At 38.3% G+C, this 24003-nt stretch overlaps 1 protein-coding gene across 8 annotated transcripts in view; it reads right to left on the bottom strand.

The window, feature by feature from the left end:
- Ada2b (Transcriptional adapter 2B) overlaps positions 1 to 24003 on the bottom strand; it is a 153178-nt gene that overhangs the window by 7402 nt on the left and 121773 nt on the right. For 3 of the 8 annotated variants that reach the window (XM_067135259.2, XM_067135262.2, XM_067135261.2), the window contains 3 exons: positions 10987 to 11036; positions 10708 to 10876; positions 6038 to 6100 (listed from right to left, as the gene is read on the bottom strand). In XM_067135259.2, the coding sequence (XP_066991360.1) occupies positions 6038 to 6100; positions 10708 to 10876; positions 10987 to 11036 (282 nt within the window). Of the gene's footprint in view, positions 1 to 6037; positions 6101 to 10707; positions 10877 to 10986; positions 11086 to 24003 lie in introns of those variants that run through there. The other 5 variants (XR_010858487.2, XR_010858489.2, XR_010858490.2 and 2 more) reach the window with 5 other exon arrangements.

Raw genomic sequence — 24003 nt, 5'->3', positions numbered from 1 at the left:
GATTGCTACAGGAAAGCATTGGATTTCTACCTGAACGAAGGTGACGAGAAGCAACGTTCATTATCAAATGTCTGCACAAACTTTCATATGATGTAATCAAAGAAACAACTTATTTGTGGAAGAAACAAGTTTCTGCAATGGAGCTCAATCATCTAGAACATACAAAATGAATGTATGAAAAACTATAGATACTCTTGCTTTGATTAAGCAAACTTACAAGTTTTGCAGCCTGTCAAAACATTATTGTATTTTATCTTTGATTTTTTTATGTATCACTGTTTTTGTTTTATGTCTTCTTTATGCTATTTTAGCTGATGATGACCTCTAGACTAGGTCAAAACATGTCCTACTTAGTTTTTTAAACAGACCATTTATTAAATGGCAAATGCATATTGAACAGGTGGACTTTATGTAATTAAATTCTTTTAGAATTTCATCTTAGAAATACAACACTAGCGATTTATTCACTATGATCCCCCCCTTCATCTATGACACAGACTATAGTGGATTTGAACATGAAATGCGATCAAAATGGACTGTCTTATCTCTCCTTGGGTAAAACCACATCTCCACAGAACCACGCTCAGTCAGTTAATACACTACATTGCCCACAGTCAGCATGATGGATCTATGATTCCAACGCTATTTATTGTGTTTCAGGAACCGACAGGAATGTTTGGTCCAATAGTTTCTGAACGATTATTTAAAATTGATAACATTATTGTTACTGCAACAAAAACAGGAAAAAAGGGAAAGAGAGAGTTGAAACAATGGTTTACAAAAGTCATGTTCCATTCTTCTGAAGACAATTGTGTCCTACTTTTCAATTTCTGGACTACACATAGCGATATTTGTCTTGAAGATATTCCTCCAGCCAGGACTATAGAGTTGCTCTGGATTCCTTCTGGTTCAACAGAAAAATTAAGGTTTTTCTTCTTTTCTTTTGTAGACATTTCTAACTCTGCAGCATTTATTGCCGTTTCAATACCTTATTGGCACCTAACCACATCTTTATACAAGTCACACATTAGAAATTATTGTTTTTCCATTAGCTGATATGACAACATCCTTTTTTAACATTACTCAAAACAAGAGGATTTCCTACCCTAGTGCAAACATAATGAACTTGATAAATTGTAACCTTCCATTTTACTATTATCCAGTTGGACCATTAACTCAATCTTCAAGATAAGAATAGTGTGCCATATGTCAGTCACACATATCATTTCTCAACATAATCTTAATTGTTTTTAATTGTTACCAGGTTTTAATAGTAATTTCTACTGAAGATGGCCCAAATTAGGGCTGAAACATGTATAAACTTAAAAGCTTAAGTGTCAAAACACTTTACTGTATCGAATAAGAGGAAAACTTTGTAATAAATTGGTATACAACTAAGCAGGAGACTACACCTGTAGGTGCTGTTCAAGTAGGACAAGACTTTCAACTCCATTGCAACAGGAACTGTAGTTGGAGTAAGAACTATCTTCACCCAAAAAGTTGAGGCCAGTGTATTAGAAGATATTCATGACAGCATAGGGGAGAACATTTACAAAGACTATTAAAATCATGGCTTCACCACATTTAGTAAAGTAAATGTTATGCTTAGCACCATTAGCTGCCGTCCTGAGGGCCCGGATTCGATTCCTGGCAGTCAGAAATTTAAGAATGACATGAGGATTGATATGTGGTTAAAATGGTATATGCCGCTCGCCTCCTTCGGAAGTATGCCTGAAAAGAGCTGCACCACCTCTGAACGAGGACACAAATTTACTTCCTTTTTAGCAAAGTAATGGGGCCGCTATACGTACATTGCAAGATAATTTGCAAGATAATTTTAAATTACCGTATTTCACCGCATACTCGTCGCACTTTTCATACCAAAATTTTTCTAAAAATAGTAGACCACTGTGCGAAGAATATTTTAATACCAGTATGTGTATTACTGCAAAAATTAATTTATAAGTAAATTGTATTTTATACAAGTTTAAGATGCACGCAATACTCACATATATACATCAAAATAAATAAAATAGTCCAAATCAAAATTCATAATTTATTTGCAACAGTTCAGCGAACGTTTCTCCAATCTGAAAATAAAAATTAACTTATTCAGATTCTTCATCACACTGCGTCGTCTTTGAATTTGTATAATGCATTCGAAATCCCAATCCTTTTCGATTCTCTTGGAGACTAGTTCCGGTGGTATAAGGTCCCAACTCTTCATTGTCCACGAGCATAATAAATTGAAGAATGAATGTCTAATATTTCCAGAGGGTGGCAATTGCTGATCGCCACTCATCATTTACTTGTCGTAAAATCCACGTACCGGTAAGTGGTTTTTATATGCATATGTCCAGTGGCTGCAAAGTAGATGTTAGCTCACCGGGAATTTCTACCTGTTGTGTTTTATTTTCATTTAGAAGTTGCTTCGCTTCGTGAACGAAGTGACTTCGGAAACTATCTAAAGCAAGTGGAGCTGGCTATTTGAGCAGTGCACCAGGCCTTCTATCCCACACAGTTTTAACCCAGCAGAATATCAGCTCTACATCCATCCAACCCTTTGGCTGCACTCGTACATGAATTCCATGGGGAAACTGTATTTGCTTAGGCATGGTTTTAGTCTTGAAAATTACGTAAAATGGCAACATTCTCCTGGGCGCGCAACTGTGAGCTTACATTCAGGAGATAGTGCGTCTGAACTCCACTTTCGACAACCCTGAAGATAGTTTTCCGTATTTTCCTATTTTCACATCAGGCAAATGCTGGGGCTGTACCTTAATTAAGGCCACGGCCACTTCCTTCCCACTCCTAGCCCTTCCCTATCCCATCGTCACCATAAGAACTATCTATCTGTATCAGTGGGCTGTAAAGCAACTTGGTTACTACAAAACAAGTGTGCGCGATGCCGGTATCTTCTGGCGACATTGCCGGTTAGCGATAACTTACCACCTTACTAATTTCAAGTGCGAATTCATAATAAGTCACTCGTAAAGTAAATTCGGGTCCTCATCCCGAGGTGGTGCAGCTCTTTTCGGATATACCCCCAACGGAGGTAAGCTGCATGTACCATTTCAAACACACACCAGCTCTCCTGCCATTCATGAATTTTTGGCAATACCAGGAATCGAACATGGGTCCCCAAGAACGGCAGTGCGACCACATTGTCGGACCAATAAGCCATGTCTTGTACGTATATAGGTATTATTTACTTATACGTTGTATGACATCTCACAAACGTGAATGTGTTGCGAAATTCCCCGTAACCAATATGTCTATTTAAACTATGCATTCATATGCAACTTACATTGCACTTCAATTTAACTTTTAAACAGACTGATGAACAAAATTTGGACGTGAGACGATTGTGCGATGAAATTTTAAAATCCAATTTTTGTGCTGAAAATAAAATATGGGACGTTTACGCGGTGGTGACGATTAGGCGATAAAATACGGTATGTGCCTAGCAAACGATGAGAAGGGCCTCACAACAAAGGAAACTGTCACAATTTTGAACTTCAAAAGAGCATGTAAAGTCACAATTTGATAGATGAACAGCATATGAATCTACATTTCGTTTATTGGCATCTGCAAATCTGGGCACTAGAAGTGGTAAAATTGTTGGCCCGGACAATTACAAAGCTTTAGTAACTTTTATCGACAATCTTAAGGTTAAATGTAGCACTTAATTCAGGCACATTACTACATTCATCACATGTAGAAGATAATAGTATATGTTGGAAGGCAGAAGAGTTTGTGCAGAAAGTGAACAGAGTGAACAGGAAAATGAAATAGCGTATGGCTTTTAGAGCCGGGAGTGTCCGAGGACAAGTTTGGCTCGCCAAGTGCAGGTCTATTGATTTGACACCCGTACGCGACCTGCGCGTCATGGTAATGATCATGAAATGATGATGAAGAAGACACATACACCCAGCCCCCATGCAGCGAAATTAACCAATTATGGTAAAAATTCCCGGCACTGCAGGGAATCGAACCTGGGACCACTGTGACCAAAGGCCAGCATGCTAACCTTTTCTCCATGGAGCCGGACTGTGAACAGGAGAGAGTGGACAAAGGACATATTTGGAGAACAACACCTGAAGTCATTTTCATTATGAAATGTATTCAGCATTAACACTGTCTCACAGAGAGGAAACTAAAGCTTGTGTGTTGTAGTCTGTACATAGCTCCACACAACTATACAGTTGATGTGGCTTTATCAATGAATAGCAGATTAGTTAACAAGCTGTTGTTTGTTTTCAAGAGACATAGGGCACTTTGGCATAAATGTTGCAAAAAAAAAAAAAAGCTTAAAGCAACTTGTCCACAAAACTTTGATGTGGAGGTAAGCAAAAGTGGTAACATAATGAAAGAGCATAATATGAACATTTTCTAACTTCAGTCCTTGATGAACACGTTGCCGGGCTGAATGGCTCAGATGGTTAAGGCGCTGGTCTTCTGACCTCAACTTAGCAGGTTAGATCCTGGCTCAGTCCGGTGGTTTCTGAAGGTGCTCAAATACGTCAACCTCCTATCAGTTGGCACAAAAAAGAACTCCTAATGGACTAATTCTGGCACCTCGGCATCTCCGAGAACTGTAAAAGTAGTTAGGGGGATGTAAAGCAAATAACATTATTACTATTATTATTATTATTATAATTATTATTATTATTATTATTATTATTATTATTATATGTCAATGAAAAGGGTGCGATTCCTGGTGAGGTAATACAGATTGAACCCCTTTTAGAAGCATCATGATTTTATTACTACAATGCAAAAAACACAAGTTACACAATCAGCATTTCATCATTAGAAATCATTCTGTGATACACGATCAGTTTTCTGCACCAAAGTACAAGCCTATGTTGCAATATGTTCGGCAAAAGGCAGGTTACGACATACCCATATCATCATTTAAAAATGTTAGTGTGGCTTTTGATATTGGACTGCTTGAATGAAAATGTGGCACTGAACGTAAAAATGAAATGGCGTATGGCTTTTAGTGCCGGGAGTGTCCAAGGACAAGTTCGGCTCGCCAGATGCAGGTCTTTTGAATTGACTCCCGTAGGCGACCTGCGTGTCGTGATGAGGATGAAATGATGATGAAGACGACACATACGCCCAGCCCCGTGCCAGTGAAATTAACCAATTAAGGTTAAAATTCCCGACCCTGCCGGGAATCGAACCCGGGACCCCTGTGACCAAAGGCCAGCACGCTAACCATTTAGCCATGGAGCCGGACACTGAACGTAAAAATGTGGCTTTAGTGAGATGTGAAGACTAATGACAGCACTATCAGGTCAATAGAACAAATATGTGTTATGTAACGAAATTAATTTAAGCAGAAGGTTTGTAACACTTTTGATGAAAAATGTACCAATATATTCACAGCACTGAATTGTGTGTGTGTGTGTGTGTGTGTGTGTTTCCCCCATATTATATTGATATTATGTTTCCTTGTGTTATCCAAGTTCCTCTCAAGATGATTCGATGATTATTTCACGGTAATAATAATAATAATAATAATGTTATTTGTTTTACGTCCCACTAACTGCTTTTACGGTCTTTGGAGATGCAGAGGTGCCGGAATTTAGTCCCGCAGGAGTTCTTTTACGTGCCAGTAAATCTACCGACACGAGGCTGTCGTATTTGAGCACCTTCAAATACCACCGGACTGAGCCAGGATCGAACCTGCCAAGTTGGGGTTAGAACGCCAGCGCCTTAACCGCCTGAGCCACTCAGCCCGGCAGTCTCTTGAGGTAGAACGAACGTTATGCATGGAGATAACTAAAAGCACTGTTATTGTGATGAATGATACGATGTATATTTTAAGCATGTTTTTGTGTGGTTCTGAATGTTCGAAGTCAAGGGTGACCCTTTTGTTAGATATGCACATAATACGCAGCATAAAAGAAATTAAAATAAAAATATTGCACAAATCATGTAACATAAAAGAAATTAAAATATTAAAAAAAATGAAATAATATGTAGACATAAAATAATCATAATCATGCCTTAAATAATCTCAACTTACCCGCAGTAAAATTAACTTCAAAGTCATGTACTGAGAAGGCTTTAAGTTCAAAGAAGAACATAGCTGGAACAGATGAACAAGAAAAATATTAAACAAGGTTCTCAAATCATCCAAATACCAAAGAACCAGGGATGCACTTCCTTTTAGTTACACCTCATATTTATACAGAAGGAAGGAAGGAAGAACTATATGATTTTGCTACCAGCTGATATGCTTAGCTCAATAGCAATTTAAGGTTCCAAAAACAAAATAACACAAGGAATCGTTAAATTATGTCACTAATTTTCCTGAATTAAATTCTGAATACTCTTTGATTATGACTCCTCCTTTACATTAAACAGTCAAATCATTATCAAAAAAATGTTTTCCTTCCAGGATTCCTTTCTTTATTTAACATGAATATGGAGTAACCTCAACCCCATTTTTAGGCAGACCAAGGTGGTTACACCAACAGGAAAGAAGAATGAGTAGCCAGAAGTGAGGTCAACTATCCTTTTCCCAGAGCAGATCACTGTGTGGAGGGCATCAATATGCAATTTAAATACAATATTTACTTCTTTATCTACCATCTATTGTCTTGGTTCTATATTTTCTAGCTATAGTTTTTATTCCTTTTTTGGCTGTGGTAAGAGTCTGTTCAGAGAATTAAGTTCTGTATTCCTATTTTCATTTACTGTATATTCCTCTCAGCTGAAACTAACAGAAAATAATTCTTTTACTCTTTTCTGCTAGTAGTCACAGTTTACCTGATGGAGTTGTTAGAATATAATATATGTTAGTGAACTGCATTTTGGTTATCATGTAATGATGCATCATCATTCTCAGCTCTTGTATACTGAATTATTCAGCCCAGATATCCACCTCAAATATCAGCTGATCTGTTACAGATATCAACATTCTGTTTTCAAGTACTAAAATTGTAGTACAGTGTTCATAAAACACTATCCATTTCGTCTCTGGCACATAAGTGATTACCAAGAAACTAATGCCAACTTTGATTTTTAAATGAGGGTGTACTAATTTCACCCAAGAACACAACAAAGAATTGAGTGGCAAGCTAAGTGATGTGCTTATTCAGCAAAATCTGATGAGCAGCACCTTTTGAGATATTAAAGGTTTCTCATAGTGTTTGCAATAGACCAACGTGCTGCATGTGCCGCTGTGATGATGAGTGCATGGTTCCCACGCACAACTCACTTATTGCTGACATATACACATTCCTTGCTCACAACTTGGGTGGGCCAGGACAAATGTGAAACAACATGTTCCATAGATAGCATGAATACTGTTAACATGTACAGTATAACAAAGTTCCAAAGCTTCTGTTTCATTGGTGTTGAATTGGAAACAGATGAGATAACACAGTGAAATAATTGTATTGTAAGCACAATATGCACAATATGAACAATACATTAAATAGGCAGTTTATTTTCCTCATTATGAGTCTACATGAACCGATAACAACTACAAAACCCAATGAATGAGATGGTTATTGGAAGGAACATTGCTGAAAATACTGCTTGGCTCTTTGGTCTTTGAAACCAACAGGTGAATTTTGAACATGTATCGTGTTTACAGCAGTAATCACAAATAAGATTCCAGAATTTCATACAAACAGCACTGCTGCTCCTAGAAAAGCTGAATGGTGACTCTCATCTTGCACTTACCTGTTCATTTATTGGCACTTTGAGTACACATGTCTAAGTAATCATGTGCCTGAACACATCACCATCACCTGCGATGTGCACATCTGCAGTCTTCTGGCAAAAGATGAATGCAGGGACTGAAGTGTTTCCCCTCAATATCCGTATGACATGCTACAACGATGTGGTCATTTGGAGTTGTCAGGCTTGCTGGGAGATTATGTCCAGAGAAAAAAGTCCAAAGGCATCAAATCAAGCAAATGTGCTGGCTACATGATGGTGCCTTCATACACAATCTACTCGTTAGGGAAAAACCTGTAGAGAGCTTTACTAGCTACAAGTACGTAATGAAGACATCCGTCATGCTGGAGTTGATCACATGCATGAAATATATGTTGAATGGAACATCGAGAATAGGTAGTAATTCTGCAAGAAATTGTGCGTGAGTCAAGTTAATGTACCTTCCATCAAGTACTGATTAATCACAAAGTCTTTCTCAGTAGCACAATAGTGCATCTTCTTCAGATTAATATTGCCAAAGCTGCAGACTTTGTTGGTGAAAAAAGTTGCTAAAGATATAGGGTGTTGTCCTATGTGTGCACAAGAACTGACCTGAAGAATTCTACACTTGTACCATAATTGTGATCATGTAATTACTGATGAAAAGATATACCCATACAAAAAGAATCTGTAACTTTATAAAATGCGAAAACCACTTGACTGTCTTATCCCTGTGCCCCCTGCAATGACTATAGTGCTTGCTTGTGGACTGTGAGCAATTGTTGCAAGAACATCTACTGCTGTTGTTTCACCTGTTGCTACATTGTTTCTCCTTCTGTCCAGACACATCAAATCCACTGGTAATGACGGGTAACAATTTCCCACACAATTTCAGGAGTTTGGTTCATGATAAGTGCTGTCATAACAGATACCTCTCTGCCTATAATGCTACTGCTACCATATTTTGCCATTATGTCATACATCATTTCCTTCTGCTTCTATATTATTCTATTCCGTTCGTTACGACCCCTGAGGATCACGAGTGACTTGTTCGGTAAGTCTTCTTTCTTCCCAATACCTCTTCATTCTCTCACTCCTCCTCTTTCTCTCGGCTTCCGTGATCTGAATCTGGATCCTGGTGCCTGTCCATCTGTGAATTTCCACAAGCTTTTAGTATTTGGACCTATCCTGTACTGTCATCAGTGGATATTTTTCCTTTATGCCAACAGTCTCCCAATCTTCTCTGACTTCCTTCATCCACTTATTTCCAGTTAAGCAGGTTGCATTCCATATCTTCTTCAACAGCCTACTATCATCCATCCACATGAGATGTCCAACAAATCCTAACCTTCTCTTTCTTATCACACTCGGGATTGGTTCTATACTCGTATATAGTTCCTGCCTTGATCTGTGTATCCAGATTTCACCTTGCATTTTGGTGCCCCATATATGTCTCAAGATTCTTCTTTCCTCCTTCTCCAATTGTATGCATCTTCCTTCTGCTTCAACAATACAAAGAACTTAATTTCCGGTATTCAATGATTGCATGAGCAGTAAGTTATCTATTTACCATATTTATCTGCGTGATTTTTCCATCATCGATGCGTTTTCTACTATTTCTCCGCAAAATGTGTGGTCAATAAAACATTAAGGTTATGGCTAGGTGGATGTATGTAGTGGTGTGTATAATGTGACATGGCTATACGCTACAGAAGTTATTACACACTAGCTGAAACCCGTCAAGACATGACAGTCAATGGGGTAAATATTTATTGAAGGATTTCCTCACATACGCCAATCCTCGTACTTTGTATTTTTACAATTTTCTTTATGTCACACTGAAACATTTAAGTCTTAAGGCGACGATGGGATAGGAAATGGCTAAAAGTGGGAGGGAAGTGACATGGCCTTAATTAAGGTACAGCCCAGCATTTGCCTGGTGTGAAAATGGGAAACCAGGCAAAACCATCTTCAGGGCTGCCAACAGTGGGATTCGAACCCACTATCTCCCGGATGCAAGCTCACAGCTGCGTGCCTTTAACCGCACAGCCAAATTGCACGGTAAATCCATTTTCAGGGCTGCCAACAGTGGGGTTCGTACCCACTATCTCCCAGGTGCAAGCTCACAGTTGTGTGCCCCTAACCGCACGGCCAACTCACCCGGTATGCATATAATGGTGTAAAGTTGAAGAGGAAGGGATGTACCTGTGCAGGTGGAAATGGACAGCGCTTTTACAACACACTCAGAAAATGATGATGATGATGAGCTGGTAAAGCCTAATATAAACGACTACTGTATGTAATACACATGAACTTTGATCTATCTTTCCTTGGAGTAATCTTTTTTTCTGAAGATGAATTATTTAAATTTAGCAGTGATGAGAACATTACCCTTATAGGTACATTGTATTAAAAACATCTGCTTTCATTTTACCTCAAGATACTATTTTCCACATATCTCACACAATCACCCAATAAACTCTGCTATACTAGATCTCTGAATGATAGTTTTCAAGAAGGACTATTTTGTTAACAATGTTCATAACAACAATAATAATTGATGACTTGCTTTTCAAGGAGGACCATTTCGTTAACAATGTTCATAACAATAATGGATGACTTGCACTAATATGTAGCTTACTAACAAGGAAGAGGAAGGTATCGTCTATTCCTCAAAATACTATGTTATCATACAATAATACTATTTTGGTAAGATGATGTTAGGTACACTGAAATCAATGTGAAAATATTTCTCTTGGTCGGTAATGAAATATGTACAGTATTTTAAGTGTGGTTCCCAACTGCATTACATTTATAAGGTTGGATCATTTCCCCCCCCAGAACTAATACATTTTTAAAAAGGTCAAAAATTCACCTAATCCTCTAGATTCTTTTGTAAAAAGTTACAAATATAGTTAACTGCAAAAGTATATTTTTACTGTCAAGTACCGGTACCCTGAGTTTAATACACTTCCTGACCTGTGAAAGAATATTGCTAACAAAACCTACAAAAGAAATCAAACTAACCTTAATCTCATGTGGTGAAAGAAGATGATAACTAGGGAGGGTGGTGATGTCTGCAGGCACTTCCTTTTCAGACTCCACCCCCTCCCCACTGTTATCGAGGGTGTGACTTTTGTTGTTTTTTGATGTGGATTTTCCTTCGATAGAACATTGGCCTCCCTCGTTTCTTTCTCTGTAATATGAAGAAAATTAATTGCATCATTGGCATTCTTAGATGTAGTTTCCTCAAATATATTTTAAAGACTAAAAAAGTTTATTTTTAAAATTTATTGATATACTTACCTTTTTCTTTGGACCGATGATGGAGAGGAAAGGGTGGAACAACTGCTGCCCTAGGTGAAAGGCAAACTGATGAAATTGTAATACTTTAGTTGCGACACACTGCAGAGGTAAAATTAAGCAACATAAAATTACTTCAATTATTTTTTTCTCAACTACAAGTGCAATGGTGGTTAGGCCAGAATATCAATATACATTTACTCTAAGATGTAAATTAATTACATCTTATGATTAAAATTTCAGTACACCTTATCCTTACTCTACAGGAAATGAAAAAGAACACGCCAGATCTTAATCTTAAAAAAATAAGAAAGTTTCACAGATACTTCATATAATCTTACCATATTTATATGCATAATGGACGTCATCACTTAATGGATATTTCTTAATCATTCCCTTAAAATTTTGGAAAAAAAAATCCCCACTTAAAGGCTACATTTCATTTTCAACAAAAATTCTGTTGGTAATATTTAAAACTGGATGCTTTGCAGCATGCAATACAACTAGTAAACAGAGCTCAGTAGTGTTGACCATACAATACACATTCCGCAAACGATATAAATTATTTCTATAGAATGCATGTAATGGGGATTACAGTATGCATAGTATTTAGTGGCAATGATGGGAAATGAAGGAAAGTGTAGTCAAGTTCAAATTTGAGGTTTAAAACAATACATGACTACTACAATCGTAATTCATTATTTTCAACATGAACGTAAATCCTTGATGGATGATGACTGATGATGAAACTGATAGGAAATGAGATTAAGTCTATATGTTAACAGTAACAATAAAATTACAGTGATGTTTTGTTACACCAATAATTATTGCTGTACTTTATTTCCAATTTTAAGTTTCGCCATGCTGTATGCCACCTGTGTTTTGTTATGTAAGTTACAGAACTGAGTGATGCTAGTTTCGATCGATGGTAATTAATGTTATTTGCTTTACGTCCCACTAACTACTTTTTCGGTCTTCGGAGACGCCGAGGTGCCGGAATTTAGTCCCGCGGGAGTTCTTTTACGTGCCAGTAAATCTACCAACGCGAGGCTGACGTATTTGAGCACCTTCAAATACCACCGGACTGAGCCAGGATAGAACCTGCCACGCTGGGGTCAGAAGGCCAGCGCCTTAACCGTCTGAGCCACTCAGCCCGGCATCGATCGATTGTAGACTCATTTGTAGTTGCTACAGGTTTGCTGTATTGTTACTGATGCTATCAATTATTTAACATTTGAGTTTGTGTGGGGCACGTAAATGAGCGAATGATGTGGGTAGATTTGTCAGTTGGAGGAATTAGGACTAGAATTGTGTCCGTGTATTCACCATGTGAGGGTACAGATGAGGATGAAGTTGACAAGTTTTATGAAACATTGAGTGACATCATGGTCAGGGTCAACAGCAAGGATAGAATAGTGCTAATGGGCAATTTCAATACGAGAGTTGCGAATAGAACTGAAGGATACGAAAGTGTGATTAGTAAATGTGGGGAAGATAAGGAAGCTAATGGGAATGGGAAGCGTTTGCTGGACTTCTGTGCTAGTATGGGTTTAGCTGTTATGAATGCATTCTTCAAGCATAAGGCTATTCACCGCTACACATGGGAGGCTAGGGGTACCAGATCCATAATAGACTATATCTTAACAGACTTCGAATTCACAAAATCTGTTAGGAGTGTACGAGTTTTCCGGGGATTTTTCGATGATACAGACCACTATCTGATCTGTAGTGAACTAAGTATCTCTAGGCCTAGGGTAGAGAAAGTGAAATCTGTCTGCAAACGAATAAGGGTAGAAAATCTCCAGGACGAGGAAATTAGACGGAAGTACATGGATATGATTAGTGAGAAGTTTCGAACAGTAGACAGTAAGCAGGTTCAGGATATAGAAAGTGAATGGGTGGCATACAGGGATGCTGTAGTAGAAACAGCAAGGGAATGCCTAGGAACAACTGTGTGTAAAGATGGGAAAAGGCGAACATCTTGGTGGAATGATGAAGTGAGAGCAGCTTGTAAACGTAAAAAGAAGGCTTATCAGAAATGGCTCCAAATAAGGGCCGAGGCAGACAGGGAGTTGTATGTAGATGAAAGAAACAGAGCGAAACAAATAGTTGTTGAATCCAAAAAGAAGTCATGGGTAGATTTTGGTAACAACCTGGAAAGGTTAGGTCAGGCAGCAAGGAAACCTTTCTGGACAGTAATAAAGAATCTTAGGAAGGGAGGGAAAAAGGAAATGAACAGTGTTTCGAGTATTTCAGGTGAACTCATAATAGATCCCAGGGAATCACTGGAGAGGTGGAGGGAATATTTTGAACAGCCAAGCTCATGGGAAGGAGGAAAATGATGTTGGTGAAATTATGCTTGAGGAAGTGGAAAGGATGGTAAATAAACTCCATTGTCATAAGGCAGCAGGAATAGATGAAATTAGACCTGAAATGGTGAAGTATAGTGGGAAGGCAGGGATGAAATGGCTTCATAGAGTAGTAAGATTAGCATGGAGTGTTGGTAAGGTACCTTCAGATTGGGCAAAAGCAGTAATTGCACCTATCTATAAGCAAGGGAACAGGAAGGATTGCAACAACTATCGAGGTATCTCACTAATTAGTATACCAGGCAAAGTATTCACTGGCATCTTGGAAGGGAGAGTGCGATCAGTCATTGAGAGGAAGCTGGATGAAAACCAGTGTGGTTTCAGATCACAGAGAGGCTGTCAGGATCAGATTTTCAGTATGCGCCAGGTAATTGAAAAATGCTACGAGAGGAATAGGCAGTTGTGTTTATGTTTCGTAGATCTAGAGAAAGCATATGACAGGGTACCGAGGGAAAAGATGTTCGCCATACTGGGGGACTATGGAATTAAAGGCAGATTATTAAAAGCAATCAAAGGCATTTATGTTGATAAATGGGCTTCAGTGAGAATTGATGGTAGAATGAGTTCTTGGTTCAGGGTACTTACAGGGGTTAGACAAGGCTGTAATCTTTCACCTTTGCTGTTAGTAGTTTACATGGATCATCTGCTGAAAGGTATAAAATGGCAGGGAGGGATTCAGTTAGTTGGAAATGTAGTAAGCAGTCTGGCCTATGCTGATGACTTGGTCTTAATGGCAGATTGTGCCGAAAGCCTACAGTCTAATATCGTGGAACTTGAAAATAGGTGCAATGAGTATGGTATGAAAATTAGCCTCTCAAAGACTAAATTGATGTCAGTAGGTAAGAAATTCAACAGAATTGAATGTCAGATTGATGATACAAAGCTAGAACAGGTTGATAATTTCAAGTATTTAGGTTGTGTGTTCTCTCATGATGGTAATGTATTAAGTGAGATTGAATCAAGGTGTCGTAAAGCTAATGCAGTGAGCTCGCAGCTGTGATCAACAGTATTCTGTAAGAATGCAGTCAGCTCCCAGACGAAACTATCTTTAAATCGGTCTGTTTTCAGACCAACTTTGCTTTACGGGAGCGAAAGCTGGGTGGACTCGGGATATCTTATTCATAAGTTAGAAGTAACAGACATGAAAGTAGCAAGAATGATTGCTGGTACAAACAGGGGGGAACAATGGCAGGAGGGTACTTGGAATGAGGAGATAAAGGCTAATTTAGGAATGAACTCGATGGATGAAGCTGTACGCATAAACCGGCTTCGGTGGTGGGGTCATGTGAGGCGAATGGAGGAAGATGTTACCTAGGAGAATAATGGATTCTGCTATGGAGGTTAAGAGAAGTAGAGGTAGACCAAGGCGACGATGGTTAGACTCGGTTTCTAACGATTTAAAGATAAGAGGTATAGAACTAAATGAGGCCACAACACTGGTTGCAAATCGAGGATTGTGGCGACGTTTGGTAAATTCATACAGGCTTGCAGACTGAACGCTGAAAGGCATAACAGTCTATAATGATAATGTATGTATGTATGTATGTATGTATGTATGTATGTAATTTAATAATTGTGTCTATTTTTTTGTCACAAAAATGATGCACCATAGAACTTTGTTATTAAAAATGAAAAAAAAACTGCATCTATTATGCTAACGAATTTTATATTTCATACAATCGCCAGTAGAATGAACATATTAAGTAACACCTCACATTCGATTCTAATATAATGTTCTTTAATAAGGAGTTGAAAAAGGAACAATTCCTACTAAAGAGCTACCATTGTAGAATCGATCTGACTTTGAAAACCAAATTCAGAGAGGTTAACGAACATTGCAATACTCTGGCTTCAGCTCATCTTCAACTTTTGAATTTCCAGGGCTCATAATCCAATTGTTTACTCATTAAAACACAATAACTACTATTTTTCAGGTTTCCTGTGTAACTTCATATGAACTGTAATGGGGATTGGTGTGTTGTAGTACTAAAATATGAGTATCTGACCCACCTCATCCTATTTTAGTTGGCATAACAGAACATTATTAAATCTCTACTATCATGCTAGCAGTCAGCACTTTCATTGATGAACATACTTCGTAGCTTTGTGTAATTCACATGAATGTATTGTAGTGAATTTTCAGTGTATCAAATAATACAAAAGGAACATTCAATCCTAAATAAGTTAAATGAAAGTTAATGATTCAAGTCTCTTTAAACTCTCATATATCATATTTACTCACATATCAGTCCCCATCATGTATTTTCCTCACCTGCCATTTCCAAAATTCTAATATTCTTGTGTAATTTCTCCACTTTTGATTTTTTGTATAAATATAAAAATTCTCAAATAAGAAGTTGCAGTCTTGCATAAGACACATCTGCTGCCCTTGTTATCTGAATAATTAAGAAATAAACACTTTCTAATTATAGTCAGAAATCGATAACAGCCTATTTGTGACCAGCTTATCGCTACTTGCAATAATTCTTCTCAATTATATTCAATTCAGTTAGAAGTGTGTACTGTTTTGAAAACATCAGTAGGGGAAAAGTGGTAATGGCAGAGAAAAAATATTAGTTACACGGCTGGATTCAAAGTTCAAGTGATAACTTCCGCAGTGTTCATGCAGTGACATGAGAATATAATGTAAATCCTAAATTGGTTCATTATTGGTGCAATTCCTCCCCTGCAAACCATGTGACCTTGGAACGGTGGGGAGGCTTGTGCGTCCCTATGAAGCAGATAGCCAAACCGCAGGTGCAACCATACAGGATGGGCATCTGTTGAGAGCCCAGACTAACGAATGGTTCATCCAAAGGGGAGTAGCAGCCTTGCGGAAGTTGCAAGGGTGGCAGTCTAAATGATGGACTGATATGGCCTTGTAATAACACTCAAAATGGCTTAGCTGTGTGATACTGTTACATGGCTAAAAGGTACGGGAAACTACAGCCGTAATTAACTCCCAAGGACATGCAGCTCTCTCTGTAAAAATGATGTATCTCCGGGTGGGGACTACACGAGAGGGGGCAATCATCAGGAAGACGGATACTGACATTTTGCAACCTAGAGTGCGGAAAGTTAGAAGTTTGAATCATTGTGGTAGGCTAGAGAATCTGAAAAGGAAGATGGATAGACTAAAGTTAGATGTAGTTGGTATAAGTGAAGTACGTTGGCAGGAAGAACAGGATTTTTGGTCATGCAACTACAAAATCATTAACAAAATATCAAACACGGGAAATGCATGAGTTGGTTTAATAATGAATAAGAAAATAGGGCAGAGGGTAAGCTACTGCGACCAGCATAGTGAAAGAATTATTGTTGTCGAGATAGTCACCAAACCAATGCCCACTACAATAGTGCAGGTCTATATGCCTACTAGTTCAGCGGATGATAAGGAAATCGAAAGAATGTATGAAGAAATAGAAGATTTAATACAATATGTAAAAGGTGACGAGAATCTAATTGTGATGGAAGACTGGAATGCAGTGGTAGGCCCAGGAAGGCAAGGTAATACAGAAGGAGAATTCAGATTTGGACAAAGGATTGAAAGAGGAAGTCGGCTGGTTGAATTCTGCACCGATCATAATTTAGTCCTTGCTAATATCTGGTTCAAACAACACAAACGAAGGCTGTATACGTGGATGAGACCTAGATACACTGGAAGGTATCAAATAGACTTCATTATGGTTAGACAGAGATTCAGAAACCACATGTTGGATTGCAAAACTTTCCCAGGAGCAGATGTGGACTCTAACCACAACTTCTTGGTCATGAAATGCCATCTTAAGTTGAAGAAATTGAAGAAAGGAAGGAATGCAAGGAGATGGGATCTAGACATGTTGAAAGAAAAGAGTGTGAGGGATTGTTTCAAGGAACATGTTGCACAGTGACTAAATGAAAAGGGTGAACGAAACACAATAGTAGAATGGATAGTCATGAAAAATGAAGTCAGTAGGGCTGCTGAAGAAATGTTAGGAAGGAAGAAATGATCAACTAAGAATCAGTGGATTGATGAACGATGAAAATACAAGAATGCAAGAAATGAAGAGGGCAGAAAAGAATGCAGGCGATTAAAGAATCAAGTGGATAGAAAGTGCAAGATAGCTAAGGAAGAATGGCTGAAGGAGAAGTGCAAGGATGCTGAAGGTTGTATGGTCCCATGAAAGGTAAATGCTGCATACAAGACAATCAAGGGAACCTTTGGAGAAGGGAAATCTAGGTGTATGAATATTAAAAGCTCAGATGGAAGCCCACTTCTAGGGAAAGAAGGCAAAGCAGAAAGATGGCAGGAACATATCTAGCAGTTGTATCAAGGTGAAGACATAGATGATTTGGTTCTGGAACAAGAAGAGGCTATTGATGCTGATGAAATGGGAGATCCAATTTTGAGGTCAGGGTTTGACAGAGCTGTGAGTGACCTAAATAGAAACAAGGCACCTGGAATAGATGAAATACCCTCTGAATTACTGACTGCCTTACAAGAAATCAGCATGGCAAGGTTATTCCATCTACTTTGTAAGATGTATGAAACAGGAGAAGTGCCACCCCATTTTTGGCAGAATGTTGTTATACCTATTCCCAAGAAAGCCGGTGCTGACAAGTGTGAAAACTATTGCACTGAAGAATGGAAAGACAAGTTGAAGATGAGTTGGGAGAAGATCAATTTGGCTTCAGAAGAAATGTAGGAACTCGTGAAGCAATCCTGACTTTACGTCCGATCTTAGAGGACCGAATTAAGAAGGACAAGCCCACGTACATGCATTCATAGATCTAGAAAAGGGATTCGATAATGATGATTGGACCAAGCTATTTGAGATTCTGAAGGTGACTGGGATCAGAGCCCGAGAACGAAGAATTATCTACAACTGTATAAAAATCCGTCTGCAGTGATACGAATTGAGAGCTTTGAAAAAGAAGCAGCAATCCAGAAAGGAGTGAGGTAAGGCTGCAGTTTGTCCCCTCTCCTTTTCAATGTTTACACAGAACAGGCTAAATTTGATGAGAAGAACAGATAAAATGATAGGACACATCTTAAGACACCCAGGACTTGTTCAGCTGGTTTTTGAAGGAAGTGTAGGTGGTAAGAACGGTAGGGGCAGACCAAGATATGAATATGATATGCAAGATTAGAGCAGATGTAGGATGTGATAAGCAGAAATTAAAAGGTTAAAAATTAATAAAAGAGTCAAAACACAACTCTTGCTCTTATTCCTGGAAACTAACTTCAGTGTTACTGCTGCTGGACAAGTCCATTAACAAACCTTTCAAGGATCATTTTCAGCTGAGTGGATGGTCTCTGGAACTTAGTTTTGATTCCATGATGAAAAAAAAAAACCACACACACACTGAGAGATCCATCACTGCAAATTTGGTAATGTCTAAGTAATGTCCAAGACGGTTCTGGAGATGATCTCATCTGGTACACGGGAAACACAAATGCCAAGGACAAATTCACCAAACCTCCGCTGAAACCACAAATACAGGACAGAGAGGACTACATTTCTCCAGTCCGATAACTCTGCAAGGATAGATCACCAGAGAAAAGGCTCCCTCTGTGGATCAGTAGAAGAGTATCGGCCTCTGAATGCCAAGACTGAGTTTCAACCCGGCAGAGAGAGCTGAATTCCTGGCAAGCGGAAAGAAGTCCATTTGGCACTAAATATCGTATGATGTCGACAAGTACAAAATATCTGGTGACACTTTTGCCATTTACCCAACAAAATTAATTCAAAACTCAGCAATAGACTGCCAAACACAAATCAGCCTTGACAGTGTGATGCAATTGATGTGCAGGCAGCCTAAATGGCATCAAATTAAAATGCCTACACACAGTAGCTGACGCCATATATTATTATTATTATTATTATTATTATTATTATTATTATTATTATTATTATTATTATTATTATTACCACAACAGAACAGACAAGGAGTGATTGGAGAAGGAAACTGTAAACAAGAGATCAAGTGAGAAATGGATCATTCAAATAAAACACAGGACTGAAACGTGAGAGTTCAAGTGAGAACAGGTCCAAGAAGAGAAAGTTGATCTGGATTGAATAAAGCAAGAGTACTCTGTTACCATACCTTGGTAAGTGGAGTTGGTTCATGGTGATGAATACAACACATTTCTATAGAAGTAAATGCTCTGCTTTAATAGTGAGAAAAGTGAATAGTGAATAGAAGCCCGCTATAACGAGTGCGGTATATAACGAGAACCCCACTATAATGACAGTTTTTTCTGTCCCTTGCAAATTCCTCTATTAAAGTGTGTGACAGTAAGAACCCTGTCACTGATGCATCCGTTATTATGAGTGATTGAGCGTGCACAATTTTTGCCATTACCAATATTTATGCACCCCAGCGATTATATTGCATGCAATCGATCATCTTCAGTATCGTTTCCTCACTATGCCCAGTAGTGAGCTCTCTTGTCGACATTTGAAGGTGATGTTGGTCCAATAAATACACATTTGATATTTAAAATCAGCCCTGTCAATACTTGAAAAGTATTTATTGGAGTAGGGGAGACCGGGGCTAGTTGTTACAGGGGCAGGTTGTTACAAACATATTTTTGAAAGAACCAATAGGAGCTGCACACCCCTCTCCATATCACATGTTGACCTTGCCGTCCCTCACAATCCGGGGGAGTCTCAGACTGCGTGTGGATCTGTGAATTTTTTAAAGTGGAAAAGTCTATTTTTGCTGTGTGTTTAGGCAGCGTCTTACACCTTTCTGATCTTTAACCACATGATCAAATATACAGGTAAACAGATTTTTTCTGTTTGTGATTTAAGCCCTCAGACATAAGCCTTTGTTTTCTAATGTAACATAATTTTGTCTTTCCTGTGTGATTAACTGTAACACAAAATATAAAATGGCGGCTACTGGGTCTAGTTGTTACTTACAACGTGGGGCATATTGATACATGTAACAATGTGCCCCATGCTGCTCTTATTTCGATTCTCTCGTTTCTTACAGAGAACGTGGTTCATTCCTTTAAGGAGACAACTGAAAGGGGTAACACAGACATGGAGACATTCGAAGTAGCCGCTTTAGAAGCAAGATCAAATGAATCTTCCATTAGGAAAACTGCTACAGCGTTCTGAATTCAATTAATGACTTTGCACCATTTCACAGTATCTAGAAATAATGTGAGGAACAGAATTATCGGCTGTGCTAACTGCGAACTAAATTTCCCCTTTCCCCTGATGTTACTGCACCAACTTGCTTTACACCTTTTACTGCCAAAATTTTGCTGGGATCCTTAACTGTTGTGACAGCTGTTTCATCACAGTTCCAAAGATGTAACGCAAGACGATTCTTCGTGGAACAAGCCTGTCTCAAGCAGATCCACAGTTACCATTAGCACAGATAGTCTCAAATTACCAGAAACATCAGAAGATGGAAATTCAGCATTACGGCATCTTAGTCCGCAAGAAATTCATCCAGACTCGAAAGCAGGTGAACGAGAAAGAAAAGCTAATTGTCATAAAAATCTGTAAAAAATGAATTTCAAGAAGAAGAAGAGAAGTGCAGGGAAGAAAACTCAAATTCTTTGGAACTGCAACGAGACCAAGAAAAAAAACTGAGAAAGAGACCCTTACGGGGCAGGAGCTTAAGAGAAAGTGCCGGATTCCATGTCCCTCTTCTTCAGAAGACAAAAATGTGTTGGATGTCAAGGGTAGTGGTCTGAAGGAAAAATTAGGGCAGAATGGATTCAGTGCAAAACGTGCAAGTTTTGGTGTCACTGAAACGTGGTTCTAAAACAATCAATGTTATTTTTGTAGTAATTGATAAGACTGATAACGATGATAGTGGTAATGACCAAGAATGTAGAGCAGAAACGTAACCTAGGCCAGGTCTTTTGATTGACCAACCCTAGTAAATCATGTCACTACCTATCATTTTATTATAATAAAATTATGTTGATTATGTTTTCACTGTTTGCTTTTTGGTAATGATCAATTCGAGACATAAATGATTTTAGAGAGGCATTTTTTCATATTTTTTGTCCTCATTGTAGGCTACGTGAATGAACTTCAACTCAGACCATTATAAACTTTGTAGAGTATTGGTTTAAAATGATGTTAATTAGGTCATAGGGGGAGGTGATAAACTATTATATTAATTGTATATGTATGTTCAGTCCTCAGCCATAAGCCTGGTTGGATCCTCAACAGCTCCGCCCTCAGCAGTCATAGATGGCCAAGGCATCACTGAAGAGGCGTACTAGGGAAATGAGGAGTTAGGTAGTTTCCCGTTGCTTTCCTCACCGAGCCAGAAGTTGCTATTACATATCAGTCTGCCAAGCCCACTGAAATGCATGCAACAACTGACCCTACGGGCAACATTTTCACACCATCCATCCATACCTTAGTCACTTTCATATTGTCAAAGCCAAGGATAAGACTGAGATAATTTTATATTTAATGAATGGGCTAAACTTATTTTGAATTTAAAATGAAAATTATAAATATTTATCATATTTTCAATGACATTTTACCCTATGTAACAAAGTGCCCCTCGCATGTAACAACCTGCTCCGCTGTGGGGCATGTTGTTACAGAATACCTAAGCAGATAAAAATGCATCTTATTGACAAATGTGTGCATGTTCTAGAATTTTTCAACTGCAATTCTTATGATAAAGGTTTGTTCTTTCTATCAGCAAAATTGAAATTTAACTTCCTATTCACCTTAAAATTTTTAAAAATGAAAACCAAAAATTGTAACAACATGCCTTGGTCTCCCCTACAGATTGTAGTCAATATGGACCATTATAAAATCAAACCACAGTGGTTAAGTGAATAAACCCGGGGATGTTGGAGTCGATTAGTGAAACCCACCGACTGCTGTTCTGTAAAGAAAAATGAAAATGAAAGACAAAAACCTGCTTTTGTAATAAATGCGCAAATAACCTGTCCAACAGCAGTTGTTAACTAGTCAGAAATAGAGGGTAAAGTAAACGATTGCTTAATTTAATGCTATATACTGAAATAAAGTAAGAATGGGATACATCTCAAGATATGGCAGAATGCATCATTGCTTTCAGAGGTTAGTTTGGATTTTCTTGCATCTGGTTAAATTTGAGATGGGCTATTATCATGTAAATTTATAGCGAGAAGGTTACCATTTCTCTTCTGGAGCTTGCAATATGTTTTCATGATACATACAGTAAGGTTAAGTTAGGTGACATATGCTGTATGAATAAGAAAACTTAAACGTTTGTCACAGAATCTTCTGGAGTGATGCTCTAACTTCTTGGATTTGTATTTGGATTGGATTTTGTAAAATAACAAACGAGTAAGCTGCAGTGTGGATATCATCTGCGAAAACACAAGTTTTGAACAAAATAATTGCCGTTTCATACCGATTTTAATGTGTATGGGTTTTCCCAACTTTTACGAAAAATCGGATATAATGTCAATCTGCTATAGCGAGAAAATTTTTCGCCGTTATGAATTCTCATTAAAATATATTTCCATTATTTTGACTGATGCCTTCATGGCCCAAAATTGTAGTTCTCTGTGAAAATTAAACTGAACTTTACCTTGTTTCCTGACATGGCAAGAGCCCAAAAGCTTATTATCATGTCTATATTTACCGTAAAATCCCGAATACCACAGGCACTTTTTCCCCCAAAATATTGGTTCTAAATCTTGGGTGTGGGTTGTATTCAAGCCGTACATTCTCGTAAATATTTACTACGTTTACATGGAGTATTGAAATAGATTTGAATACAGTTACCGTACTCAACATACCACATGTAAACAGGCATTCAGGTGTTATTGTGTTTTAGTTGCGTTCTAGAAAACAAGATTGATTTTTCCTCAATACGGTTACAGTGGCATGTAAATGCAAAATGTAAGGTAATGAAATACGGTAAATCAAAGAATATAGGTGAAATTGTGGTAAATATGAAGGCTGCTGCTGTGGATGCTCGATTGTCATTTGTCTCACAAGTGTTGCTGGCATGCTGGTGCGCGAATAGCTGATCTCGCGGGATATCGTACTTTGCGAGAGTTGGTTGCATAAGCCTACCTCACTCACATACGAGTTCTGTATCTGTTCCGTGAAAGTGCTGTCTCGATAGTAAGCGATGGATTCAAAACGGCGTCTGCGGTCATTTACTGTACGTGAGAAACTTAAAATTGTAAGCGAAGCTGCAATAAAAGGTAATCGTGCCGTTGGCAGAAAGGATGATATTGATGAACCGCGTATTCGTGATTGGCGGAAGAAGGAGAAACTTCTAAAAAGTAACGGCGATTGCAGAGCGTTCCGTGGCGGAGTGCAGTGTTTCCGGAAATTGAAGAACGACTCCACAAATTACTGATAGAGAAACGTGAGTTAGGATATGGTGTTTCTAGTGAAATGTGTCAATTGAAAGCACTAGAGATATCAAAAGAACTCAAAACACATAGTTTTACTGCAAGCCGCGGATGGATCCGAAACTTTCATCGGAGAAAGGGATTGTGCACTCGGAGATGTACGCCTATCTCACGTCTTCCTGGGGCGTATGAAGAGAAATTAACAGTCATTCAGCGTCACATTATTCATTTGAATAAGCAAAATTCTTATTTGCTATCGCAAACGGGAAATGCTGATCAGACACCTGTCTATTTTGAAATGCCGTTAGAAAATACAGTGGA

This window comes from Anabrus simplex, chromosome 1 (genome assembly GCF_040414725.1).
Source record: "Anabrus simplex isolate iqAnaSimp1 chromosome 1, ASM4041472v1, whole genome shotgun sequence".
Taxonomy (NCBI): domain Eukaryota; kingdom Metazoa; phylum Arthropoda; class Insecta; order Orthoptera; family Tettigoniidae; genus Anabrus; species Anabrus simplex.
Note: the sequence above shows the minus strand (reverse complement) of the source record. Positions and strands in the feature narration are given on the sequence as shown.